Source organism: Monomorium pharaonis, chromosome 2 (genome assembly GCF_013373865.1).
Source record: "Monomorium pharaonis isolate MP-MQ-018 chromosome 2, ASM1337386v2, whole genome shotgun sequence".
NCBI lineage: Eukaryota > Metazoa > Arthropoda > Insecta > Hymenoptera > Formicidae > Monomorium > Monomorium pharaonis.
This window is the reverse complement of record NC_050468.1, coordinates 33,594,653-33,622,606: the sequence shown is the minus strand read 5'-3', so window position 1 is coordinate 33,622,606 and position 27,954 is coordinate 33,594,653. Positions and strand designations below refer to the sequence as shown.

Below are 27,954 nucleotides of genomic sequence, written 5' to 3'. Positions count from 1 at the left end.
CACCGGTCGAAGTACTTTTAATATAAAAGACAGGTAGTCACATGCAACGACCGACAAAGGGGCATCGCGTAGGTCCTTTGACGTTTGCATTTTTTTCACGTCTTCTTTTACGTGCATAGAATAGCGGCACGAGTCATGTTATGCGGGAAGTTTTAAAAGAATAGACTATAGTCTATTCTAAGCTATGTCAAATCTGTTGCATTAATGTAGAAAAAAATTTTTTTGTACTATTTATGACAATTTGCAATAACGAAGAAACGAAGTAAAAAGTGATATTTTTTAATTTAATTTTTTAAGTTTTATTAAGAAAGTATTATATTTATAAGAAAGTATTATAGTATAGATAAATTATTAAAAAAAGTTTTTTACTTATTTCTAAAAAGTACAAGATAAAACATTTACAAATTTTTAATCATAATCAATAATTACATTATATGTATATGTAACATGCAATAAAAAAAAGTAATATTATTAATATTATTTCAAAATAATTTGATCATATATCAGACTTCATATATTGATGCCACAATCGTCTTAAAAAACTATAAGTAAGCATAATATAATATAATAATCCATAACTTAATAAATAGATACACACACACACACACACACACACACACACACACACACACACACACAGAGTGCATGAAATATTTGAATTTATTATGGCGAAACTTTTTTTATACATCAGCTTAAAAATTCCATATGTGTGAAATGGAGTGAGGAGGATATAAAATAGAGTGAGAGCAATGGAATATCACAGCACGGCACAGGAAGCACCGTGCGGGCAGGTAGTCGCAACTTCCGGTGTGGATAACGCCTAACAAAAGGGAGAGCCTTCCTTTGTTAACGATACAGATACCGTTTTTGCGGTACACTATAAACTAGATTTTTTTGTGATCAGAGTCTCTTTCTAGGTGAAATGCATTGATCTTTTCTTTCTCGTTAAAAAAATATAATATGTTGATATTAGAATTATATAACCGAGCAAGATGAGTTAATGGGAAATCTATAATACTTACGCTTTTATTGAGAAAGTTCTATTTTTCTCCTCATTGCCAGCCGTCGAATATGTTACATTATCAACCCTTGTGTTGCCAATTGAAGTAGAAATGTGTCGCCAACGAATATTTTTGCAGAATTTTTACCTTGCGATTTTATTTAACGCAACGCAATTTTATAAATAGAACATACAAAGAGCTTAAAAGGCGTGCAAGGTTAATTTGACCCAATTAGATTCATTTTCACTATTAGCTGGAGTAAATTTTATCTCGAAAATTATGATAAGCAATAAGCGAATTATGGAATAAATTATAAAAATTTTTACTATATTTTTTATTAAGTTGTCATAATATTTATACTACTTACGATATAATTTTCTGAAATATCTTTTTATGGTCTTGGCTATCGTAGTAATTTTTTATATAAAATTTTGTTCGTTGTCAAATCTCAATATATTAAACACATACCACACTTGACGTATCGTATTTTACAGATTACTTGCCTATATCGAAATTTAATCATTACAAAAATTGAAATTGCACATAGAATTGAATATGATTTTCTTCTTCGTCAACATGGTTAATTAATATTAAATTTAGAAAAGAAATATATTATTAACGATATACATAGACATAATTTTGTTTTGTATTCGCATTTCTGGTGGCTTAGGTGTTTGCCATTTACGCCCATTGAATCTAATCGCTACCAGTGACGTTTTAACGACAATTTTTTTGCGCGCAGCCATTATTCAATCGCCAACGATTTTCACAGTCGATCCTTTTTTTACTTCTGTGAAATTTCTTACGCGAAAATTTCTTACCCGGCAGAGATGACCCATTTCGATCAGCTCTAGGCAATTCGCCATTCTTTCCCGATTTTTCACTCCTCTCACACTTCGGCGAATAATGCCGACAAATGGAAATGAATGGAAATAAATGCGAGAAAAGATAAAAGGGACAGGCAGGGGAAGAGCACGTGGCTTTGTACACGTCTCACGTAAGCGTGGGGGTTGGTTGCATCGAAGTTCTTGAATGAGCTTCAAGTTCTTTGGGCGTTACGGCCATAAGTCTCTCTCCATCCCGTACCTGCCACTGTCTTTTTGCATTCGATGATGTAAAAGCATCGTCATAGAAAACTCGGCGGCCCGACACCATTTTTCCTCCGGCTCTGCGAAGCGTGCATATAGCACATACCTGCCGTATATGTCGCGGTACGGAACGTGGAAACGGGTCAACCTAACGGATTCGTCGAATTTGTCGCGTGTCGTTGTTTTTGCGTTGAGACTTTCTGAGAAGGATCGAATCCTTCGTGTCGTTTTCACCTCGAATTTTCTTGTAAAAGTAGAAGCGCCAAATGTAGTGTGAACATGCAACCTGCGCATCTATCTTGTTGAGCGAATTAAAACGGCAGTCAATTAAAAACGCGCTGCGATGCGAATCGCGAAAAAATAAAATTATATCAAGGTCGAAAGAAAGCCTTCTTTTTGAGATCTGTATCTGGACTTGTATCCGTATTCATTATTATTTTTCATTTTAATCGTGGAAGATCAAATGATTTCAATTAAACAGTTTATAATTGGCGGAAAGATGGAGCGAAAAAAATGTACACGCGATTTTTTAATGCAATTTTATACAAGTAAGTGCATCAACCCTACCCTTACAACTTTGACAACTGCACAAAAGAGGAGCGGATGACGTCAGTATCATTTTAAACTGCTTTAATCTATGTGATGAGATAATTAGAAGATTAGATTACTTACGCGCGCTTACATTCATGAATTTTCATGAGTTTTCTTCGGCCTACGCTTTAACATAATAAACCTTGTTCGGAAACCATGACTGATTCAACCTACATTTCATAGCATCTCCGATCTTTGCACTTTTTCAAGATCACTTGTCAGGTCTTTGACCGTTTTAAACGTATGAATTCATTGAAACATTTTTATATGCATTGTTATTACTTTTTTCATTTTAAATAGATTGATATAATTCTGAAGCATTTTTAGGTTTTTAGGTTTTTGTTATAAACGCAATAATTTTGACCAACTTTTTAAATAATAAAAAAATATTTTTTGAAAACCGTGAATAGTATAATTTAAAATATTTTAATAATATTAATATTATAATAATATAAGAAATCCGTGGATAATTAAATCATTTTCTAAAATAATATGTATAATTATTATCATATGTATATAATATGTATAATTATATAATTATTGTCTTATTTATTAAGCAAATATTGTAATCAAAATGAATTTAAGTCATATTATATTTTATTTTCAATTATAGAAGTTTTACTTTTGATTATTTTCAATTGCTACGAGCATTCGAAATTTATGAAAACTTTATATAAATGATTTTAAAGTGTAAGATCATACTCTACTGAAACTTTATTTTGCTCTATGCGACCTATTGATAACTTATAAAGTGTGTCACACAATAAATGGTTTTAGATGTCTAACAAAGTTTACGGTAAATGATGCAGAGTCGTCTCCAAACAGGAGATCAGCAAATACGGTGGGAAAGGCTACGGAAGTTTGTTGCGAAGTTACTTACAGACGTACGACGTTGTTTATCATCTAGTATGACGCAGGATTAACTTCCGCAATAACAACGAGAAGTCTTCGGGAAGTTCGGGTGTTTAGTCCTGGGACAGGCGCCTACACTCTTTCGCGTTTAATCAGGAGCTATAAATATATATTTTGCAAACGTGTAGAAAAGCGATAGTATTTGTAACAAAGCGACCGTTCTTTAAATATAGAACTCATTATTATATTACAGAAATATCTTATCATTAATATTATCTACTTACTTTTTAATATTAATTAATTTTGAATAAAATAAAATTAACAGCAAGTTTTTTTTAAGTAATGGAAAAAAGGATACATTATGTTTTGATTATAAGATTTATAAATAAACAAAACAGTAATGATAATAATTATATGTTACTATTTTTCTAAATTGTTTAATTATGATTTGTTTAAATATTATTATAAAGCTAATATACATTTAGTTTATTAATACTCTTTACACTAAAAAAATAAGATTCGATTTATTTAATGAAATCCGTTTAACAACAGACTTGTGTTTTACTATGTGAAATATCGTATCCAATCGCTTCCTGCATCCTCCTTTTGTTCGACCACTGTGAGATACGCTGCGTGCTACGTGATTGAGTCCGCACGACCGAGATTTTATGTATGACAATGAGCTGGGTTGGGTCGTTGAACTTTTATTGCTAGTATCTTTTTGATTCATGACCCCCGTAATCTTTAAAACGTGACATTGTCTTATATAATGAGCGAGAGACAAAATAAGACGTTACAATAGCATATTATAAAAAGTATTACAGACTTACAACTTTACTTAATAAATTTTAGTTACTTTTTTTCAATTATTTCTTAAAAGAATAAATGCTGTTTTATTTTATTTTATTAAAAAATTATTATTTAAAATAAAGTAATATTAATGATAATGTGTTTCTATAATAATGAGTTCTATATTTACGGATTATTTTTATAGTTACGGATTATTTTTTTTAATATTAATAAAAACATTGAGAACTGAAATTATTGTATATAAATTTCTTTTTTTTTTAACACTAGGTGTAAAGATTCGCTTGAAAAATATCTAAATAGAAATTTTCTGGCACTTTGCAATAAATTACGAAGTCCTGCGAGATTAAATTTGATTTTGTGTCCTTTACCAAATTAGAAGGAAAGCCCTTTTAGTTTAATAGAGGAACGGTGAGAGCGTGTCCGATAAATCTAATTGTGCGAATGTAAAAGGCGGTTCATTAACCAAATACAGTGAATAGGTTACGTTAGCGATGGCCATCGAACTTTATTACACATCTCTCTTAATTGCGACGCGACTATACGACTTTACTTTTCTCCAATTGTGTCGGTTGATGTTTCCCGCATTACGAAACTGTGTACAATTCTTAGGCAACTAGACGCTTGTTTGTGTCGCACGATACGTAATAAGAAGAGAAAGATATTTTTCTCCCGGATACAATGGCATTCTAATTAATAGAAAACGGTACGTGTTTTTATGAATACAAGGTAACTTTTTTTAATGAAAAGCGTTTTTGTTTTCTCTATATTAATTTGATGTACAGCAGAATTTCTTTCAAAGATGCTAGTGCATATTTTTAGCTAGGAGGAAAACTGCCAACTTGTTATTACATGTATGAAATATTGGAGGCTGCTTTTAGAAGATTAGGTTAAAGGGTCGGTCGGAGTCGAGAAATTGCGCTGCTGCGATACCGAGCGCTTTTACCGTGTAATTTAAAAACGGTATTTTTCCATCTTCTTAGTCTTTAGGAATAGTTTCGTTCGCCACAAAACTCCGTGAGTGGAAATGAAATTTCTGGGAAACGGCCTCTCACAACTTCATGCAAGAATTTACGGCAGATACTTCCTCTTTTTCTTCTTCTCCTTCCGCCGAGAAAAATATTTTTGAATTCCGTGTTGTTCGTTTCGCGCGTCGCCGCCCGTAAATCCGTCCGGAGCGGCGCCCGTGGTGGTTATAAATCGCGATCGTAATTTTCGAAAGGCAGGAAAAAGCTCTCAGCCCTCAGTCCGGTCAGCGGTAAGTTCAGGCGCAGACCGCGGTAAATCACGCCCGCGACGCGCGCGGCCGAGTTTTCCATTCCGGAAACGCGCACACTGTGTGTCGGAGCCTTCGGTGCGCGATTATGCAAAAGAATTCGTTTCGCGGCGCGCCAAGTCAAGACGATCTGGAGATATCGCCGCCGTTAGATACATCACGGCGGGAAGGAATGTATCGGAGAAACGTTCCTTTCGCGCGCACGTGCAAGAACCGAGGAAGCGAGGCCGAACGCGAATCAATTTCCCCCAGATTCGGCGAGCAATCTCGTGGCACGTGTTTCTTTGTCGGTATAAAATTTGGATTCTTCAGTAACGCGGTTGCAAACTGTAGACTCTTGCAATTTTGTATTCATCTGTTGTTTTCTTCAGACGTGATGCTTTTTAACAACGATACTTTTTATATTCAAATTTAAGTATGTAATATGTTACGAAATATTATCAAAAATTCTAAATTTTTACCATAGACTATTATTATGTTTTAATATCCCTACAAAATTGAATTCTCTTATTAGTTTGAAAAATTATTTAATTTTTTTTACTTTTAATTTCTTTTTATGTAAAGTTACGTTTTATATATTTATTTGAAAATTTAATGAGGGTGAATTGAATCAAATTTTGTATACGTATACTAAAGCTCTAATAAGTATATTCATGCAAATTTACTTGGATTCACACAAAAATACACTTACTCATTTAAAAGTTATTTATCTAAAACTAGCAAAATCAGTGTCATTTTTATTACATAGTCACTATACCAAAGCCCAATTTTTTATTTGTTTTTCCTTGTAACTGATTTCAGAGCTAAAATTCGAATATTACCGTGATTATTTGTCATTAGATCGAAAAAAAGTAGAAATTCAAAAAGTTTGCAGCTTTTAAATTTCGATAATTTTTAGTTGATATTGTAGAGTCAAAATATCCTTAAAAGAATTATTTGTTAAATAAATCAAAATTTTAAATTCATAATTTATTTGAATTTTGATGGCTTGACTTGTTCTCGTACGAGAAATTAATTAATCTATAAAAATACATTATTTGTTATAATTTTTATTCTAAAACGGGAATCCTTGGCTTACAATGCTTATGTAATATACATATACAGTAGAGTGACGTATATATCTAAATGATATATCCAAAATATAAGATTATTATATCCATTGATCACTGCGGAAAGGACTGATGGCTCGAGTTTTATTGCTTTGTCTGCCCCGGCAATCTGCGACAATTCCCACATGCCATAGTTTCGCAGACGCGGTCGTGCGAGATGAATCCACGCGGGCGCCATACAATAGCGGAGTGCATTTCTACGAACTGTACCGATCCATAAACGTTATTACTCTGGAGAATGGAGTTTCCTGTGACACGGACGTTATATTGGGAGAACACTGAGAAAAATCGTTTAAATTTGTTTCTTCTTTCGGGCACGTATGATTAACAAGAAACGTTTCGGTAAACGTTACTGAAGGAATTCTTTCATGCAACTGAAGCTAGCAGTCAAAGGCAGCAGCTAAACGCCGAGCGGCCAAGCGAACGTTATATAGGCGTTTCCAGGGGACACCATTCAATCAAACGTTACAAATTCCTGGTTATGAGATTTTTAACGAACTTTGAAAAATTTGCGTAGCATTTAGTCATTATAATATATAATCGATCATTTGCGACAAGACTTGTAATTTACCAATTGTTATAAATTTTTTTAACTAATTTTTATCGTTTTCTGCGCCTCACGCCTAAATGAAAAATACGATTTCCTCCAAATTTGGCTGGAAATATCTTTCTGTAACGTACAATCGACTGATCCATCATTCGCGAGAGGACGTGCATTTTCCTAATTGTTATAAATAATTAAAAGTTAATTTTGATCGTTTTTTGCGCCTCACGCCTAAACGCATGGTACGATTTTCTCCATATTTGGCTGGAAATATTTTTCCGTAACGTACAATCGACTGATCGATCATTCGCGAGAGGACGTACATTTTCCTAATTGTTATAAATTTTATAAGTTAATTTTTATCGTTTCTTAGCTGCTGCCTTTCGCTGCTAGTTGCAGCTACATAATTCTTTCTCTGGTCTCATATACGCGTCCTTGGTCCTTGTGCGAACAACTAATCTTTCAGACAATTTGCATTCGCAAATTGTTGACTCGCGTAGCTTTCCGGTGAATTTAGCCACTTATGCCGGCGAACTTAATTGAATGAATTCATCACAGTCTCAATTTAGGCAGACTAATAACACCGAAAGTTTCTCAAGTATTTGCTTCAACGCCACTCTCGAATGCCCGCTGTGTATAATTCTCTTTTACTTTCAGCAAACATTTTTGTCATAATATTTTTCTTCTGCGCTACTGCGAATGGCAGGTCCATTTCGTAAAAAGTTATAAATATATCGTCATGCAACATGAAACGCCCGCGTCGATTTAATCAGAATTTTCCGCACTACCTTCCAATTATTAGCGCTCGAATAATTGATTTCAAACGGATTTTAAGGAGCATCACTAATCTATTGATATAAAATATTGTATTATGTAACAGTAGATGTAGATCCTAATATACACATTAATTATAAAATTTATAATTTAATTTTTTTTATTTACTTACGCGAAAAAATTGATACGTTTATTATAAAATATTTATTATGAATATATAAAAGCTGAATAAAAAGATAACAAATCAGTGGAAATTACATTTTTTTGTATCCAAAACTATATGAAGGAGAATATGAATGCTGTAATATTTTATTGTCAATCTTGATTTTAAAAAAATATACAATTAAAAATATAAAATTAACGTTATGAATGTATTTACAGATAATCTTAGCATAATTTTTTATTTTTAAAATCAGATGTGAAACCATGCGTATAAATAATGTGTTTGTCGAATAAATTTGAAAGTCATGAAGCGTTATTCGTTTACAATTATATCGCTATCGTCAGTCCAGTATCGTTTACTTCGAAGCTCAAAAGCTTGCCAAGAAATTCTTGAAATATTTTAACTGGGTTTTGATCGGCGAAGGTGAAACGAGAGAGAGAGAGAAAGAGAGAGAGAGAGAGAAGAAACGAGCGATAAAAAATTTAGTCTCTTTATAAATTTTATACGCGCAGAGTTTTTTACCTTTACACGTACATCTTTATCCGTTACGATCGTTATCATTTTCGTGGATTTACGGATGCATAAACCGTTATCGCATTCTTTCATGTTGATCGTTCTATCCACTGAGCGCCGTTTTATTATCGAAACTTCATAGTATTTGGATCTTTTTTTTTTTGTAAAATGTTTAACGCGTGGAAGAAAAAAGGTTTCTTGAAAGTCGATCAATAAGATCGACGTAATCCGAAGAATAAATAAGCTTGGATACGATGATCAACAAAGTCCGACGAAGTTCATGCTGATGTAAGAGATTCGAGGTTGCTTAGCGGATGCTTAAAGATTGCCACGCAGCGGCAGAACACTCGCTACGTTTTGTTAGAGATATAGAGGCTTAAAATAGAGAAGATCCGAGACATGCTGACCAACGAGAGGCTTTTGACGGGCGACCAGAAGAGACGAAACCGAAAAGATATATCGCGAACGTTCACCCTTTGAACGAAGAGCAAAGAAACTACATTCGCAACCTTACATATTTTACGGTTTTGCATATATTAGAATATTTCTAACTTTATTTTTGTTCATGAAAATATTGAAAAAAAAAACTTACGTTTATGTGTATAAAATATTTCAAAATTTCTAAATGCATATCTGATACATTTTCGGCAATTAGAAAAACGTAACTTATAACGCAAATAAATATTTTTATTTTATAATATAATATATATACAAGGAAAAATAAACAATTGAGATGTTTCAACAAAATGTTAAATATTTCACCAAGTAATTGTCAATGTTAACATTAATACGTGTTGATATTAAGAGGTAATGACATTATAAATAATGACACAACGGTACTGTTATGTGATAAAAATTGAGATGATTATCGCATCATATTTTTTTCATTAGCCCAATATTACATTGTTACATTCAGATATAAAGTCGCGCAACCTTGTTTACGATATTGCAGCGACTTTACGATTATACATTGCTACCAAAAAGACACACGAGAGGAATACCTGTCTCGGGGTTCCGTCGCGATAAAAATGTCGATTACCGTAGGAGAGACAATAAAAATCGTCGTTCGTATCGAGGAGCATCATTCACGGTCGTTACGCGAGAAAAATATTCGTCTCTCGCGCGAGATCATAAAATATAATGATCTCGGCCAGGCAATCCTTGACAGTTTATGCACTGACGTATTATAGATACAGTTACGCGTCGCTCTCGTCATTTTTGTCATACCTGCCTTTCCGTGTAAAATTGCAATTCGAGAAGCTATTTCAGTCTGTTATTCGTTCGACATGTGTGTAACTTATTTGCAAATGCGGCTACGAAGAAATAAAAGTGATCCAATTGTATTATTCATGATGTTATAGAAATGATGAAAATAAAATGAAGTTTGTAACATTTATGCGATTAGAGTAACACACGCTTTTAGCCGGGGATAATTATGACGTAAATATGAAACGTGTTTGTAGGTCGCAGTTTTCTTCTAATTAATTCGCCCAAGCGTTTTCAGTCAGTGCGAGAACCCGTCAGAGCTTCAACGATGCCGCACCTCTCGTCAACAATAGCTGTAATTAGCTCGTTACGTTCCTGATAATTAAATTCAATTTCCGGGAGCGCATGACGCCATTCGAAAATAAAGCCGCCTATTTTAATTATACGAACTCCTGTAATTTACCTAGTGTTTTTTCAACGGCACGAGGCATTCTTACGTGCAATCAAATTTTATAAATTTATGAATAAGAAAATATAATTATGCTTTTTTTTATAGAATTTAAATGTAATCTAGAATTTAAATAAAGTTCGTCAAAATTGATTTTCGTCGATAACATGTGATGTAATTGTCCCAACTTACTTCTCATTACTAGTTGTACTTGCTATCCCCGAAAGGATAGTAAGTATGGAAAGCAACCCTTTGTTTCGAGGCTGTAACTTCCGCCATACGTCGTAAACCGTCGTAATCGTGCGCGATTAATACAATTAGCTCTCACGTCGATCCGCTCTGGATTACCGGGGCCAATGAACGCGGACAGGCGCGCGTTAATTAGTTCCACGAAATTTATTCCGCGGCTCGCGGCTTCGCTGTACCAACAACGAAATCTATCGACGAAAAGGAAAGCCCGAGCTCGCGACGAGCACTCGCACGAAACACCAGCGGCTTATTTACGGAGACGGATAATCGCGCGTGGCCTGGTCGTAATTGACGTTCCTCAGCCGTCCGTAAATCTCTCCGATATCCCCGTTTAAGCAGCGTTAGCAGTGTTCTAATAAGCCACAATAATGATCATTACGCGAGCAACAACGAGGTAATTAATGAGCTTTTTACAAATTGTGCGAACGTGCGTGTTGTGATTTTTAATAGATTGTTGCGGTGTCTTTTTATTATTAATCCCATTTTTTAACATTATTAAATAATATGTTTTACATATTTTATAAATAAAATATAAGTGATATATTATAATTCTTTATAACATTTTATGGTGCTAGATGGAATTTTATAAAAATGTAGCGTATTTTCATCTACTACTTAGGAAAATGTTAATTCTTGATTACACAGTAAATTGGGCATTTTTTCACATCTACGCTTTTTCCTCGCTATTACAATTTTTCCGGATCATGCACGCGGATCTATTCGCGCGATACAGTTCGTTATTATTACGACGATTTAAAAAAAGAACCATCTCGTCTGATTAATGTTTAATTCACCATGGACGCCGGGATCGTTAATTAGCTCCGCGAAATGAAGCATCGCCGATCCGTTCTTTAGATGCTCGCTTCCCGCGGCGCCGTGCGGTATGGTCGCGTCGCGGAAACTATAGTTTACGATCAACAGGTGGTTATAACGAATATCACATTCGCGACGTTATATCGAGGCCCCTAATCACAAGATCCTTCACGCTTCACGGCCAAAGTTATGAAAATCGAATAACTTTTGCGCGATAAATTCGCAGATTTATAGACGGATCTTTGGGACTTCCTTCTCGTCATTTCGATCGCGAAAGAAAAAAAAAAGATTGCGCTTGCGTTACGATTAAATGAATGTACCGAGTTTCCTCTATATCGCTCGAAAATAGGCATTTTATGCACGAACGAGGATTTCATCTTTACGACTTAGTCGCGGTTGTCGCGATTTTATAATTAATTAGGTTCGGACTCTGCTCGGTGTTTCGTAGCAACTCTCGATGCATTAATCGAGATATATTGAGGAAAAATTGATTAAATGTTAAATAAAGAAATAGATAAATGCAATATTATGCTAGCGCTACACGTAACGATCAAATTCTGATAGCAATAAAGTAAAAGGTACACAGAAGAAATAATATTAAACATTATTATCAAAATAAAACTAATATATTTTATATTTAACAATTATTGTTTTATATATAAGCAAGAAATTATATTGTTACTTATATATAAAATAATAATAATCTTGCCTATATATAATTTGTTTAAAGAATTTAATAATCTTAAATTTCAAAAAATTGTACAGCCAAATACTATATTTCACACTATAATTATTTTGATAATAATAGTGTTTAAAAAACTTTAATTCTTGAAAATATTGTTATCTTTTATTCGATATTTTCCCTCTTGAACTAATAAAAATTATTATTGAATAATAAAAGTATATTTTTCTTAATAAAATTATACAAAATTCTTTTTGTAAATTATGTCTGTCTAACGTGCTGTGTAATCTTATTATAATATTTAACATTTCGAAAACAAACATATTATCAAAACAGAAGAATGTTCTTTTTTACGGGTACAAATAACATCACGATATTCTCGCAATAATTAAACCCCACGTTAAGTTCCTCAGTTAATCGATCTCGTTGATTATACTTGGTGATAGATCAGGAGTTCATTGCGCGAATTGCCTGATCGTGTTTGGGCGGAACGTCCCTCGAGAATCCAATCCTCATTTGCATCAGCGGCATTCGATCGAAATTGAAATACCGCTCTTAATTCCCACAAACACATACATATTTTTAATTACGTGCCTATATCGTCCTATTTAAAAACCGCACCCACGTATGCTTACACGCGTGCACCTACGCGCCCGATATAAATTATGTATCGATTAATCGCGCACGTTTGCAAAACAGCCGAGCAAACCTGCGCACCGAGGATACATTCCTAATTGTATTTTTTTAATCGAAAGTTTAATTATCAGTTTTATCAATCATTCAAAGGTGTGACAGAAATTTGACAATATTAGTATCAGAAAGTTATGCGTCATATTGTCTCAATTTTCTTTGAATTTCGGGAGGGCTTCATAACAGCAGCTAAGTGCTTCGCCTTTTGTGCATTTGCATACTTATACATATATTCAGGGTTGGCTAAGTTAATATATTTTTAAGCTAAATTAAATTAAAGTTAATGGATTATAAAATTAATTCAGTTAAGTTAAAAGTTACATAAAAAATTAACTTAGTTAAAGTTACGTTAAAACTAATTTTACTCGAGCTAAAGTAAAATTAGATTTGAGAAGCTTTATTTATATTAAATTAAAAAGCCATGTAACTTATTTAAGTCAGATTACCGATATAATTACAGTATCGATCAACAAAATAGATTAATATTTTATTTGTAAATTAAGTTATAATATTAATTATATGAAATAACAGAAAAATATTGTTTTCATGCAGGAATGTATTTTTATTTTATAATTTTTTCTTTTGTCTAGATAAAATTTTTAATTTAGGAAAAAAGTTAATAAATTAAAATTTATAATTTCAAAAATAACTAGTTAAAGTTAAAAATTAAATTATTTTTAATTAACTTAAAAGTTATTAACTTTTTAACTTTATTATTAACTTACAACTTTTTAATTACTAACCCAACCCTGCATATATTATATTTTTCACATCTTTTGTTGCTGTAACTCTGCTGTAATTTATCGATACACAATAAATTCAATTAATTTTAATTTACGAATGTAATTAAAATATTTACACGACTAAATTTAATAAAATTAATAATATGTTATTAAAGGAAATATAAGTTTTTTTTAAAATAATTTATGTGAAAAATATATGGTTCTTAATTTATAAATTTTATTAAAATTTTTTTTTGGTTAAAGAAAATAGAACTTTAGAAAACTGTTTATTTAAACATCTATGTATCTACTTATCTTTCGTAATTAAAATATTCTTCCAAACTCTGGAGGGACATTAATTATACAATATATCCTCGAGATATTGATATTGCTAATCGTAAAGTAAAAACTGAATTATATAATACGGATATTCGTGTTTAGGAATGGACAAGTCATCGTACGTGTCTGTAGCGAATAACTTGAACTCTTGTCCATAAATTGCTGTGACATAACACGACGTTAGACGCTATAACTTACGGAGTATTATCTATATGTCGTGCGAGTTTCACCAAAAAAAATAGGACCATTAGTCGCGCAATAGGACCATTTGGGCACACACGCGGAGGCAACTTTCGTTAGCTCGAAACAGCGTTACGTGATATCATTATGCTGGACGGATTGCGAATTACGTGCGAATGTATAGTGATTTATACCGTCGTCATGGTGACCGGAATGATTTTCCGGGAGCGCGCGATATAGGAAAAAGTCTCATTTCTCGCATCACCGTACTCGGGAAACGAAAATGTTCGCGGCTGGGTGCGTACTAGGTAGGCATGACATTTTTCAAGTTGATTAATATCGCTTGATGTAGAGAGAAGGAGAAAGGAGACGTCTGGTGAATAAATTGTTCCTTCGTTATATGTACGTACGCGGTTTCCCGAGAACGAAACGGAACAAAACGAATAACCCGATATCGACGCGAAATTCGTGATAGATTGATCGTAGACACCCGATCCCCCTCGGTTGTCATCCCATCAATTTCGTCAGATTTCCCATTGGATCGTGGGTCACATGTTTCGTTATTTTGGAGAACGTTTGCCACGGGGTGTATCGACCTGCCCCGTATCGGCGACGAACCGTTGGATTTTCTTTCCAGGTAAACTAGAGCGAAAGGAAAGAGAAAAGAAGAAAAAGAAGAAGAAGAAGAAGAAGCACGTAGCAAGCAGATTACTCGCGACCTATACCCTCGCGCGTGATATCGCATACGTGATGTGTGCGCGCATTAGCAGTTAATTAAATTGGCTTAATTATTCGGCTCCCGTTATTACTCGCGGCTTGAATCGCTAAGGGGGAAAGAAAGCATGCGAAAGGTGCGATCCCGTTCACCTCATCCCGGTTCTACTTGAACTCGAGAGGAACCTGTACGCATCGGCACGACGACGACGCGCCGAGTGCGCGCCTTTACCAAGGATGCAGGGCGTCTCGACGGAAGGCGCCTCACCCGGCGGACGCCGGCTGTCCCGCAGTTTTCACTCCTGCCTTCGCGGAGCCGACCAGGACGACCTTGAATCAGGTAGATCTAGAATACGGAGTTGCATGCCGCACACACTCGCGCACCCGTAAGCGAATCGCGAGTAAATCGTCGATACTGTAATTGCAATATCGTTATGTTGCCGAAGGGGATATCTCTGCAAACACTCGTACCTATAATGGCAGATGTTTATCGAAGTTTTGAGTAACGATAATAGCGGTCTGTCAGTCTTCAGACCGCCGTCGAGTTTTTTTACACGTGAAATTGAAACATCGTGGAAGGCGAGCGCTCGAGACCGTTTACTTCGGACTCGATTCTTTTTATGGCGCTGTACGATCCGGGGTGCGTAGGATAATAACGTGCCGGATTAATAAAATGTACGTAGGTGAGCCCTACGCAATATCGCGTGCCTACGCTCGTTAAAGTTGCCCGCGGTTGCCTTTTCCGATAGTCGACGCCTCGCGAAATACGAAAGAACGCCCGAGTTACGGAATCATTGCCCGACATGCAATTTTAATTACTTGACCCGTCGGCCACAGTCCTTCCTTGATCAACTAGTCAAAATTGTTCAATTATTAAATTCTTATTGTTCTATGCATACTGTTTTTCACATTTAAATCGCAAAAAAAGATTTTTTTTTTAATATTACATTTTTTATTTGCACATCTTGAAAAAAAGGTAGCAAATTACCATTATTTAACTATAATTCACGGACATTTTTGATGCCAATTATAGTTGCTTTAGGGTCGGTTGTTCCAACTTCTTGGTAAACTTACCTATCAGGTAAATATATTTTGTCTTTATTTATTTAAGAAAAGAAATGAAGATAGACACATGCTTACCTGGTAGATAAGTTTACCAAGAAGTTGGAACAACCGACCCTTAATCATGCAAATTATAATTGCTATTATTACTACATAAATAATAAGAGAATGTTTACAAAATAGTTATACTTATTATAATTGTGATCGCATTTGCTATATAAAAATGATTATTTTACTTTTACCATCCGTATTTTGATATTTTTTATTATAATAATATTTGAAGTTATTTTATAATAGTTAAATGTTTTTATAATTTAATAGAATAATATAGTCACAAATACGAAGCACTTTTCTCTCAGTGTACGTTTTAAATGAATCTATCTTTTATTCGTACAAAAAATATAGTTAAAAATATTTTAACTTTCCACAAACCACATTTCTTCTTTTATCTCTTTTAAATGCTTATTTTAAATATATATTTATGTCTTAAGTATCAAATATACTCGTGTTACGCAAGTAGTTAGTAGACGAATATTTTAAAACATTCTCAATTCTTTCAACAAAAATCTGAACTTTCGATCATTAAATCCCAGACTGCTTTCGAGACAACGTTCACCATGCAGACGCATGACGGTTATCGCGTCGTAAAAGTCGCGGAACGGAAATACGTGCACCACGATTGATACTAAACAGATGACACGCATACCCGCGTCCATGAGTCGTGCGGCTCACCGATGTGACACGGCACTCACGAGTGTGGCACGCTCGTGTTGATACTCACGATCACGATCGCACACCACACGTCGACGGTTGGCGACGAGTAAGTGTAAGCGAGGGAGAGACCACGTTAATATTTACTTTCATACGCAGCCTCCGTTCGCGGCAGTCCATTCTCGACTGTACCGTGCTCACTGTCTCGAACCAGCCGTGAGGGACTCTCAGTGAGACTCTCGACCAGACGGACGTCTCGGATCCTCGACGTTTCTGATAGCTCGATCGACGGCAATCGTCGCGCATGTGTGAGACGAATAAATTATTTGTGAATACACGTGAACAGTGAATAAAGCGAAACGCTAATCTCTCGCGTCGTTTCTATTCTGTTGCGAATGCAGAAATGTTTTCGAGATGATCGAGCAGAGACACATTCGTTATACATTTGGAGCACCTGTCGATATAAGTGATCAGTACATCTGAATCGGATAAATTGGCTGTCTTCCACCTTGATTCTTGGGAACAGTAATCGTCGAATGATGGATGATATTTGAGAATTGTACCTTTTTTATGGATTATCTTATAATTTACTTTTATCAAGAAATTATAAAAAATATGAAATAATGGATTGCCATTGCCAGACGATATTACTTTCATTTTTTTAGGATGATTCTCGTGACGTTATAATTTTTGATGTCTATATATCAAGAATTATTATTAGAAATCGTGTAAGAGGCAAAATTTTACTTTTTACAGGCAATCGTTGTCTCAGAATTTCTAAAAAAAATTATACCACTTTGTTTTTCCTTTACATAGACGTACGGTGAAATCTGATCGAAGCTGGAAGTTGATAACGGTATATTTGATACGGTATATACATATATCTGATCTAATGATATCTCAACCAGGGCGACAGTGACAACTTGCCGAGCGAGGCTAACTGTGTGTCAATCAAGATATTATACGTGCTTCAGTGTAGATCAAGTGACTCGTATTAGGAGCACGGATTATGAGAATATTCTTCTCTTCGTGAACATTTACGGCACATGCTCTCGCAACCTTCTACAACGTGCGCCGAGGTGCACTTTACCTGCCGCAAGTTATTTCGCCGCCGAGTCATTACAATGTATACAGCAGACGCCACTTCGTACGTTGACCGAGGAATTGGCAAAATAAGCGAGCGCTTTACCGCGGTTGCTCACATTTTATACCACGTTTGATGCCATCGATTTCGAGTGAACAGGAAGACTTTCTATGAAGAAATCCGTTATTATCCATAAGGATCCGCAGTCGTTAGCGCGATCATTAATGTCAAGAAAGATATCTTCCAACAACGGGAACTGATAGAAACATCGAGAGATAGGAAACCGCAAGGCGAAAGTTCCTCGGTCGTCATCGTGTAATTTAAATCTTCAACTCTGTCGGAAATTGTGAAAAATTGCAGGACATTGCTGATATATTCTTCGAAAAAAAAAGTCATCGATATTTCTCCTTGACGTAACCGATGCATCATGAAACAACAATGAAGATACGGTGAGATGAGCCATCGTTGCGAGCAATATTCAAAGAGTAACGGATGACGCGACAATGAACGTAGACGCTCTTCAGTCGCGCTTCTTCTTAAATAGATGATCTAATGATCGTTCAAGGACTTGACTTATTGTGAGATAATCTACATCATCGACATGAGGATTCGTTACGTACCACAGGATGTCGGGAACTGTCACAGACGTATGATATTTTAACGTTTAATTACTTAATTAATAGTAAGGCATATTATGATTTTTTTAATCATAATTTTTTCTTAGCTTAATACGCTGGTTACTTGGAAAATTACATCCTATTGCATAAAAATTGTTTTTACGAGCGTAAATATATAACAGGACATAATTTGCAAGATAAACAATGTAACAAACGAAAAATTACGATATATTTTTTAACTAATTGTACAGCTTTTACGAGCGAAAGAATACAAAGGATGTAATTTGCAAATGTTTAATTGTAAATATATTAGTCATAAACAGTGCAGACATGCAACGATGCAAAATAATATATGCAAAATGGCAACTCATGTTATTGTATTATAACACATTATTAATTGTATAATGATTACTTCACGTACAATGCAATGTAATTAAAATGAGTATAAACTATTTACAAATTATTCTCACGATTTTATCGGTTAATTTTGTTAATTTTGTCAATATGGCTCCTTTCTCTGTATTTTTTAATGTAACATTGAACATAATTGGCTTATTTTCATACCTGTGGTCGTATCCAATTTCAGAAATCCCATAATCAACAGTTTTAATGTGTATTATATTCTATCTAATAAATCTCCGAAAGAGATTTCTTGCATATGCTCATAAATCTCACAAGACGCTTACTGCCAAAAATTATTCATAGTCCGATGGCTTACAATTGATTTACATAGACGCGGCTTCTAACTCGTGTTCCGCTAGGCTATAAAGCTAACTCATGCAAAACTATGAGAGCTGTTAAATGAGTAATGTTTGATTGTATACAAAGTTCCGTTGTATTAAAATAAAAGTTAAGTGATGCGTTGTAATCCCTAATATTATTTTCAATTCTAACTGCAATTTTTTCATATTTTTACATCTTTTTTCTCTCTTAAATTTTCTCCATTTTTTATTTCTTTTTCATTTCTCGTAAGCCCTCGTAAGCTTATTTTCATGCCCGAGTCTCTACGTTGACTCGGGCAATCCGACGTTTCTGACTGTTTCCGAGTCAAACGTCATGAAGGAAAAAGATGGCCCGTTAGACGCACGATATGTGTGATATATTTTGCGCGGTGCCTCTTCTGGAGTATCGAACTCGATTCTATTGCGTCGACTTTCTCGGAGCAAGTCGATAAAGATGCCTTAAACGTACGCTTGATCTCCGCTGAAACTTGCATCGAAACGTCGCTTCTGTCGATTAACGTCGTTCAAATAAGTGAAATCACATCCTCCGCGATTAGAAAATGCGATTTAATCGTTATCACTCCGGTTTAAATCGGGAAAACAACATGCGGGTACTTAAATGTTAAAATAAAAAATATATTCCGTTACTCTGTATCGCACAACATTGAAGTAGAAATCCCGTTAATTTTCTCTGTCGAGTAATTTATAATGCAAATTGTTTCTTTCTTGCTAAATGTCGGTATTATCTTGTTTTGTTTGCCAATTAGAGATTTTATGTGCAGTTTAGCAAAAAAATAGATAACGCGTGCATTGGATCCACATGCATGATGCTACTTTCAAAGGCACTCGGCGCTGATATATTCGTTAAAAATATTATTGTACTAACAGAAACATTTGCCATGTTCAATAAATGGTATAAAGTAAAAAACAAAACTACACGCATTTAAATTAATTATAATTCTGCCTCTATGTACAATTGCATTAAAATTTAAATAACAAAACCGACGTAGTGCTTCTGCCTTCGCTTTGTAGTATAATTATACAATTTCCGTGATATAGCATTGTCAACTATTAAAATATAATTTCCACAAAAATGTTGCCTCACGAAGCGTGTATTGTACGAAAAAAGAATGGATTTTTTAACAAGCATCATTTGCAGCATTTTCCGCACTGTCTGCTTTACTTTTATTACAACTTTACAATTAGATTGTGGCATAAAATGACAAAAATAAATTAAAGCAAATTACAAAATAAATATTAATTAATATTTTATTGTTAAAAAAAAATATTCAAGAACACAATGTTAGTATATTAGTTAATTTCTCTCTATGTAGTCAGAGTGAAAACAAATTCTCTTGTCAATTAGTATTGGATTAATAATATCATATTTCAATACGATCTCTCGAACGAATAGAATCAATCAATCTCATATGAGACAATAATTCCTATTGAATTTACCAAACGAGGTGCAAAATATGCTATAATAGCTTATTATCGAAATTAATTTGAAGTATAAAGAACGAAATATTCGACATATTTTATTATATACAAATAAATATTCTGTGATACTAAGATTCGTTGGTGCATAATTGTAATATATGCCTTTTTATATGTAGTTATAGCGTACGCAAGGTCGCTACGCGCTACATTGTTATTCGCGTGGCAAGACTTGAGCGACAGGTAACGGCTCGTGCCACTCCGCGTAATGTGTTACCTCTTAGAACGCAGTCGCGACAAGTATTAGAGAATACGAAACACTATTATACCTTACAATTATACCGTTAGCGATTATTAACTCGTGATAATATAAGATTTCGTTAACGGTGACGCGTGATTCCGCATGAAAGTGATAGACTAAGTTCCATCTGATACAGTTTTTGATATATATTATTTATATATATTAACATTCATATAACGTATGCGCTATTATAATATCGGATCTTAAAAGTAAAAATAATCATTTACCGCTATCTTCTAAAAAATAATTTCCTATTTTTCCTCCGCAGATTACTTTTTTCTGTTTAATCAGACTATCTGTCACTGATAAAATATTTTGTGATCTTCAAAGCCTTTTTGAGCTTTGAAAAATCTGAAAAAAATTCTAGTATACTCTTTTATCATTTAGAAATACTATTGTACAGCAGTCATACTGGGCCCGAAACTTTTTTTTTACTTTTTTTGCATATCCGAGTTTGAGACAGAATCAGAAAAAAAATTGCTAAGGTCGGTGACACAGTCTACGAAGTGTTAAATTTTATATTTTATACATACAATGGAAATATGCAGAATAACATTAATTAGATTAGATAGAAAATGTATTTGTTCATATCTTCTAGAGATGGGAATTCAAACTCTATATGTGAAATGAGCATCAGTCTTATTTGTTTGTTCCCTTAACGAAATTAAAGATATAAAATAACGAGTTTTGTTACGTTAGTAATTATTACAAAACACAAAATCAATTTTAATCATTTGTGCCACTCTTTTGCCTTTATCCTTTTCTTCCTCAGTATGCTTACGTGTCGTTGATTATACATTGAACTGCTATTATAAGATACTAATTGTGTGAAATTCTTTTCACAATTACATATCAAAACATAAACAGAATCTTTTACAAAACAAGTAAAAGATTATTGTGATTAGCAAGAGAAAAATTTATTTTGATTAATGCATTTGTGTTCATCATTTACAATTCTCTAAAATTTCGAATTACTTACAATTAAAAGAATATTCTACATATCTATTATTCAAGAAAATTCGAACAAACGAAAAAAAATTATACGCAGTACAAGTGCTGCTAATAGTTATATAAGGTATTGTCACTATAATTATTCAGTAATTACTCGTCAGAGTAAACAATGTCTACGACGTCCAAATCTTTGACGCGCTTCTCGTGGTCTGAACGATTACACAAGTAACTACCGTAAAAGAAGTTGCACAAGCGCCTTCGCGTTTCGCTTTTACGCGCGCAAACGCCTTGCAACGGTTGTTAGAATGATCGTAAAATGGCATTCGAATTTACGCGAGAGAAATCGAAACTGCAGGTATCCAAACCAGCCGATCCTTCTCAATCGTATTTCCTAGCTTGTATGATATGTGCTTTATCATTCGGACTTTTCTCGCCTCTTCTGCAATTGCAACGTCCAATTCGATGAAAAATGAAAATACTAGAAAGGATTGGCACACTGATACCATGTATTATTTCAGTACATTTTATTCTTGATTTTCCTTCTAGAGATAAAAATATTGTGTTTATTATGTAAAAAATAATTATTACTGACTCCAATGCATCACTGCATTATAATTATTCTGATCGTTATAAATATGATGATGAATTCTTGTAATTGTTTACGGTAGATAATATAAATCATATGGGAATCTCTCGGACAATATTTATTTCAGAAAAAAATATGAATATTAATTCCTCTACGATTATGTTATCAGTATTAATTAAACATAAACTACTGCATCAATAAGATTGAAAATATGTCTAAATTGCAATCAATGTATTTTCAATAATTTTGCTGATTTTTTATCAATTGTAATTTAGAGAGTAAATAAAGTTAAACTAGACTTTATTTGTAACACAAAAATACATGATACGATGAGATGTTTATTTATATTTATGTGTAATATTTTATACAATAATTAACATGCAGCAGGAATAATATGTTATTTTTATGAAAATTGTTATCTTTATGAAAAATATTTTATCATAAATTTTATTACACAACTTTCTTTATTAATATTCCATTTCTATGATGTATATCTTTTTATTATTTTACATTATATTATATTTTCTTAAGAAAGTCGGTACTTTGGGTACTTAGTGCGGGATTTTCCTAGCAAATTCTGAGCGTAATTGGATACCAAATCCGTCATAATTAGTGCTGGGACCAAAGAACAAATTAACAAAACATTAATAAAGAGATAATCCTATACTGTGAACTCTGTACTTTCCTTGCAAGCGGAACTTGTTACGCGATATTGAGATGTCTAAGAAATCGCGCGCAAAATCTCGAGAAATTTATTAGCGTCGACACAAATCAATTTATGACTTAGGATTCCAAGTTCCACGTGTCTATCATTAGCAGCAAACCTTCCGGATGAAATTAAAATACTATACCTCTCACTCATACATTACAGATAACGTTGTAAATCTGGTTTGGATGATGATTACGTGTGCTATCGACGGCGAGCGATCAATCACCCGCCGCAAAGAAATTAAGGAGAACATTCTTTCGTTTTTTTTTTCAAACGCCGGCGTATCTATTTAATATAATAAACGAAACTGATCCGGCTACTTTCGTAAGTGTTGGTAGCAACAGGATGTACGCACGATCAAGTATTTACAGAATCATGATTTTCTCAAATCACGCAATTTGTAAATCACGATTACTACATGAATTTCTCTTTTCAAGACGCAAAATAATTATCATTAATGCACATATCGCGGTACTCGACAGTTATCGTTATACTTAATAATTGTAGCCATTAGTATGTAAAATTATAGCAGAAGCAAAAAAGATTATTCCCGTTAATCCTTGGATATTATTCTCTCGTTTTACGCTGTTGTGTTAAAATCATCGCATTTGCCCTTTGCTAAAAGTATAATATTTCCTTCAATTTTGTTTCGCAGCGGACGATTATCGCGTTTTCGCATATTTAATCAAGATGTAAACGCAACGTAAATACGCATTTGTTTCAGAACTCGTTTAAAGATATAACTCACGTTCGCGGTGTAGACGTTCTCGTAATAATTGTGCCTGTCTCATGTATTTTACTATTATGTCGTCATATAAAATTTTCTATTACGGGAGAAAGAGAGAGAGAGAGAGAGAGAGAGAGAGAGAGAGAGAGAGAGAGAGAGAGAGAGAAATTAATCAAGATTTCATAGATTGAGAAAGACAAAACTATTGGCTGTCTCGCTACAATCGAAACGCTCGCAGTTTCTGTCTTATCATGTTTAGTAGTAATACTACACCGATACGTGACACGGTGTATGATGATTATTTTGCATATCATTTCGTAGAAAGTCTCTTCAATAATATTATCTGTGGTGATTCTCAGTGAACGCGTATCTCTCTCAGTGAAAATGCATTGCTCGAATTGCGACGGAATTTAACAACTGAATTAAAGTTAGAAAGTCCAATTGAAAGAAAAGGAAAGAAGAAAATGTAAGGACTATGTATTTATATCTTAATTTTTATTTCGAAATAATTATTTTATCTTTATTTCAACCCAATTATGTTATCTTTGTACTCATTTTATACAGTTTTCTTTGTGTGTTATATTTTTTGTAATCATGCAAGATTTCTCTCAAGATTTCTCTTAAAATAATGCTGTTAGCCACGCACTCTTTTTAGACTTTTATACCATTTAATCATTTTTGTTGTTTTTATCTCCATAAAGTTTTACGATCTGTTTTTACAATAATTTTTTAAGGATCTATGTGTCATATTTTAAAAGGTTACTGAAAATTTTTTAATTTACAAGTTGTTTCATTATTACGCACGCTTTTAAATTTTTACAAAATTTAAACATATTTCTTTTATTAGTTTAAAAGTTAGTTAATTTTGTATTTACTAATATTTTTATTTACTAAATAAAATTATGTTTTGTAATATTATACTTATTTGCAAATTTGATTACGAATTAAATCAAACTTTGTACGTGTAGTAATGAAACTCTAATACATATTCGTGCAGAAATTGATTTGATCTTAGTTATTTAAGTTACTTATTTAAAATTATATGGGGTCATTTTTATTGCTATTATAAACCAAATTTTTGTGTTTTTTTCTTTACAGTAGTTTTAGAGTCAAAACTTGAATATTCAACATTTTTTTATTGTTGAAATTCAGAAAAGAATGAATGAATCTAAGAAAAAAAATTTTAAATTTTGATAACTTTTAACTGCTAGAGAAAAACCAGCCTTATAAGGTTGTTTCTTTATTAAGGTCTTTTCCATCCAATTTAGGAAAATATTGCTTTTTAATGAACGTTTCGATCGAAAGAAATACCGAGTTTAATAACATCGAGATCCTACTGTAGCTCTTTCCAGAGACACATATTTGATACCCTGGAAGAAGAGAAAGAAACGCGGTCTGTAATTAGCGTGACCGTTTGGCGTGCAATTAGACGAAAGTGTCCGTGCGCGCACGGATGCGACGTCTTGCTGTCGCACTTGGCGCGGTCGGGACTCGCGAGAATTGGAGCGTGCTCTCTCGGATACGGTCGGGGCGTTCATTACCGCCGTGCGACGCGCCGTGAAAAAGCTGTCCCCGCGAAAAAGCCGCGAAACGGAGCCGCATAACAGAACCGGCGCGGCATAACGCCGCGGACTTCTGGTTCCGTAATCGCGGATGCGTGCAGTCGACGCTTCTGGCTGCGATCTCGTCGCGAATAGGGTCGCCGATACTTCGCTTCGATGTATTTTATCCTAAGAGGAAAAGATCAATGCTATTTGCACTATCACTAATACTGTTGTTTGTATCTATTTTATTCAAAACTTGTTTTATTTTCTTACTAATATTTTATTTAAAAACTTTTCCCAGACATTTTTTTTAATTGTTAACATGAGATCTCTTTTATAATTTAAAATTTTGTTACTTTTTAAAGCTTTTGATCCAATTAAACAATGTAATAGTATAGGAAATTCGATCAGAACAGAGTTGAAAGGACTGAATAGAGATTTTTACAAGATTTTATCGTCATATATTGTGCAACGCTTGACAATCTTGATGGATCTTTTAAAAAAAGATTAAATGTATGAATATCATAAATATAAATACATTATTTTTGCTAAAAACGTATAAAAATGTTACAATAGGTCAAAAACTAATTTTATATAATAAAATTATTTTTCATAAAATTAATCATTAAAATTTTGAATATTTTTTATTGCATAACAGCTGTAAGAATATAAACACGATTATTTTCTCTTACAGGTGAGTCTAAAAGCAGATCCTTACCTAGAACTGCTCGAGTAGAACGGAACCGCAATGTTCGAGGTGAGCGATAAGTAGCATCTTTTTTTCCCGTTAGACCTCGTTTTTGTTTATACTCCCTTTTTTTATCCTGCGCTCGAAAAAATTTATTATATCTATTTAAAATATCTAAAAAGATATTAAAATTCGAAACGCGAAGTTAAAATTTTTCATTGCATAAGAGAGGCCTTTTTTTTTCTCCATTAACGCCTTGATCCTAATTGAGCAAATCAATATCGATAGTATTCATACGTCCCACCTTCTCGCGTAAATTGGCCGTTAATGCGCAGCCTACACTTATCGCCTCTGTAATTTCTGCAGGAGAACAATACTTTTCATTGAGCGAGGTGACAATGATCTACCTTTTACAATGACAGTTACATACATATATAACGTTACGTTGAGAAATATTCGCCTCTTTGTCTCCGCTAACTTCTCTTTGAAAAAAAAGGGTAATGTTCTAAATATAACGGCTTGAATGGACAAATGCGTGATAATATGTTAATTCAAGTAAATGTCACGATAATGTGTCCGCAGAAGTGTCGCTCCTTGCGAGACCTGCAATCAGTAACGAGAACCTTTACAGTAATAGAAAAACTTGAACTTAAGCGCAAATATATATATAACAGTCCTCGCGATATTTTATAAAAAGTATAGGGCATTAATTAATAAATTCCGAAAGGGAGAAAACTCACGATTTAATTGTGTTTTGTGATTGATGTCACGTCCGCGTTACATCACATTACGCATTTAATGAAAAATGACGTCAATTACGATGATAGAAGGGAAACGCGTCGGGCGATCGAGCGAAAGTGTAATGATAATGAGCATCGTCCACTTCTGACTTGCTGTCTTTACTGCGCATTGTTAAGCGTATACAGGCGTACCAAAGATAAATCGATCGCAAGGTCGGGATCTTGTAGGCGCGAAGATAATGACAGAATCAATACGTTAGGCAATCAATTGAGCCCTCCGAACGCCTTGACATTTTTTTTCTCGTGCATAACGATCATCTTGCTAATCGACGAATAATAATACTATATAAAAATAATAGTTGTCAATATAAATGTAATATTAGTTGTCAATATTTAATGCGTAATTTTAATCCCAATATAAAAGAGGAAAAGGTAGATCCAACATAAGATTTTTTTAATATACAAAGAAAATGATTTCTAATATTTAGATTTTTTAGTATGCTAAATATCTTTTAAAATGTAAAAAGGAATGACTTATACGTTTATAGAATTGGTATCTTTTTTTCAAATTCTCGTACATTTTGTTTCCCACGTTTCGCAATTTCGTTGCCCGAATCAGCGACACAGCAATGAAATTTGCGACGGGTAGAAGCGTGTTGATACGATTTTACTTTTCTGGCCTTTTCTCGTTCGCACCGTAGAAATTTAATTGTTCGCCGAGTGGCCAAATTAAATTTTTTACGCTCACTTTGCTACTTTGTCTCTCGGTGCGGAAGGTAAATGGCAATTCTGTAGTAGCAAGATATTTATAACATTTACATTTGAAATTTATTAATAAATTATTGCATGCAAATAAATTGCTCTGACTAATTTCACAAATATAATTATTGTGATTATAATAAATAAGGATTTTGCGAAATATTGAGAATAAAGAAGTAGGAAGAGATATATTTTGAAGAATATATATTTTATATTAAGTATTTTATTAAATATTTGATATTAATGCACAGAGAGATATGTGGTCTTTTAAATTCATATACATGCATATAAATTAATTGAAAAATATTAGATATTTATATTATCCAATGTTGAATAAGTCAGAGACTGTATTCCGCTACAGAATGCAACCTTATCGACATTAGGATCGGTACAGGAGCGAGCTTGTGAGCTAGCATGTAGCGTCAACTACGGATCGTACTGGAAACATTGCAACGTATACGAACTGGTGATGGTTAAAACAGAAACCTTCCACTATTAAACTACATATAATATTTTTAATAATTTATTACTAAATTACATTAAGACAATATATTA

At 33.6% G+C, this 27,954-nt stretch overlaps 1 protein-coding gene across 18 annotated transcripts in view; it reads left to right on the top strand.

Moving 5' to 3' along the window:
- Positions 1-27,954, top strand: part of LOC105834665 (ras GTPase-activating protein raskol) — a 313,516-nt gene that overhangs the window by 196,915 nt on the left and 88,647 nt on the right. For 8 of the 18 annotated variants that reach the window (XM_036282622.1, XM_036282623.1, XM_036282618.1 and 5 more), the window contains exons 3-4: positions 14,685-15,101; positions 25,907-25,969. The exons of 7 other annotated variants lie outside the window; for them this stretch is intronic. In XM_036282622.1, the coding sequence (XP_036138515.1) occupies positions 14,999-15,101; positions 25,907-25,969 (166 nt within the window). In that variant the 5' untranslated portion in view covers positions 14,685-14,998. Of the gene's footprint in view, positions 1-14,684; positions 15,102-16,156; positions 18,266-25,906; positions 25,970-27,954 lie in introns of those variants that run through there. 3 more of the 18 variants (XM_028194260.2, XM_036282612.1, XM_036282624.1) reach the window with 3 other exon arrangements.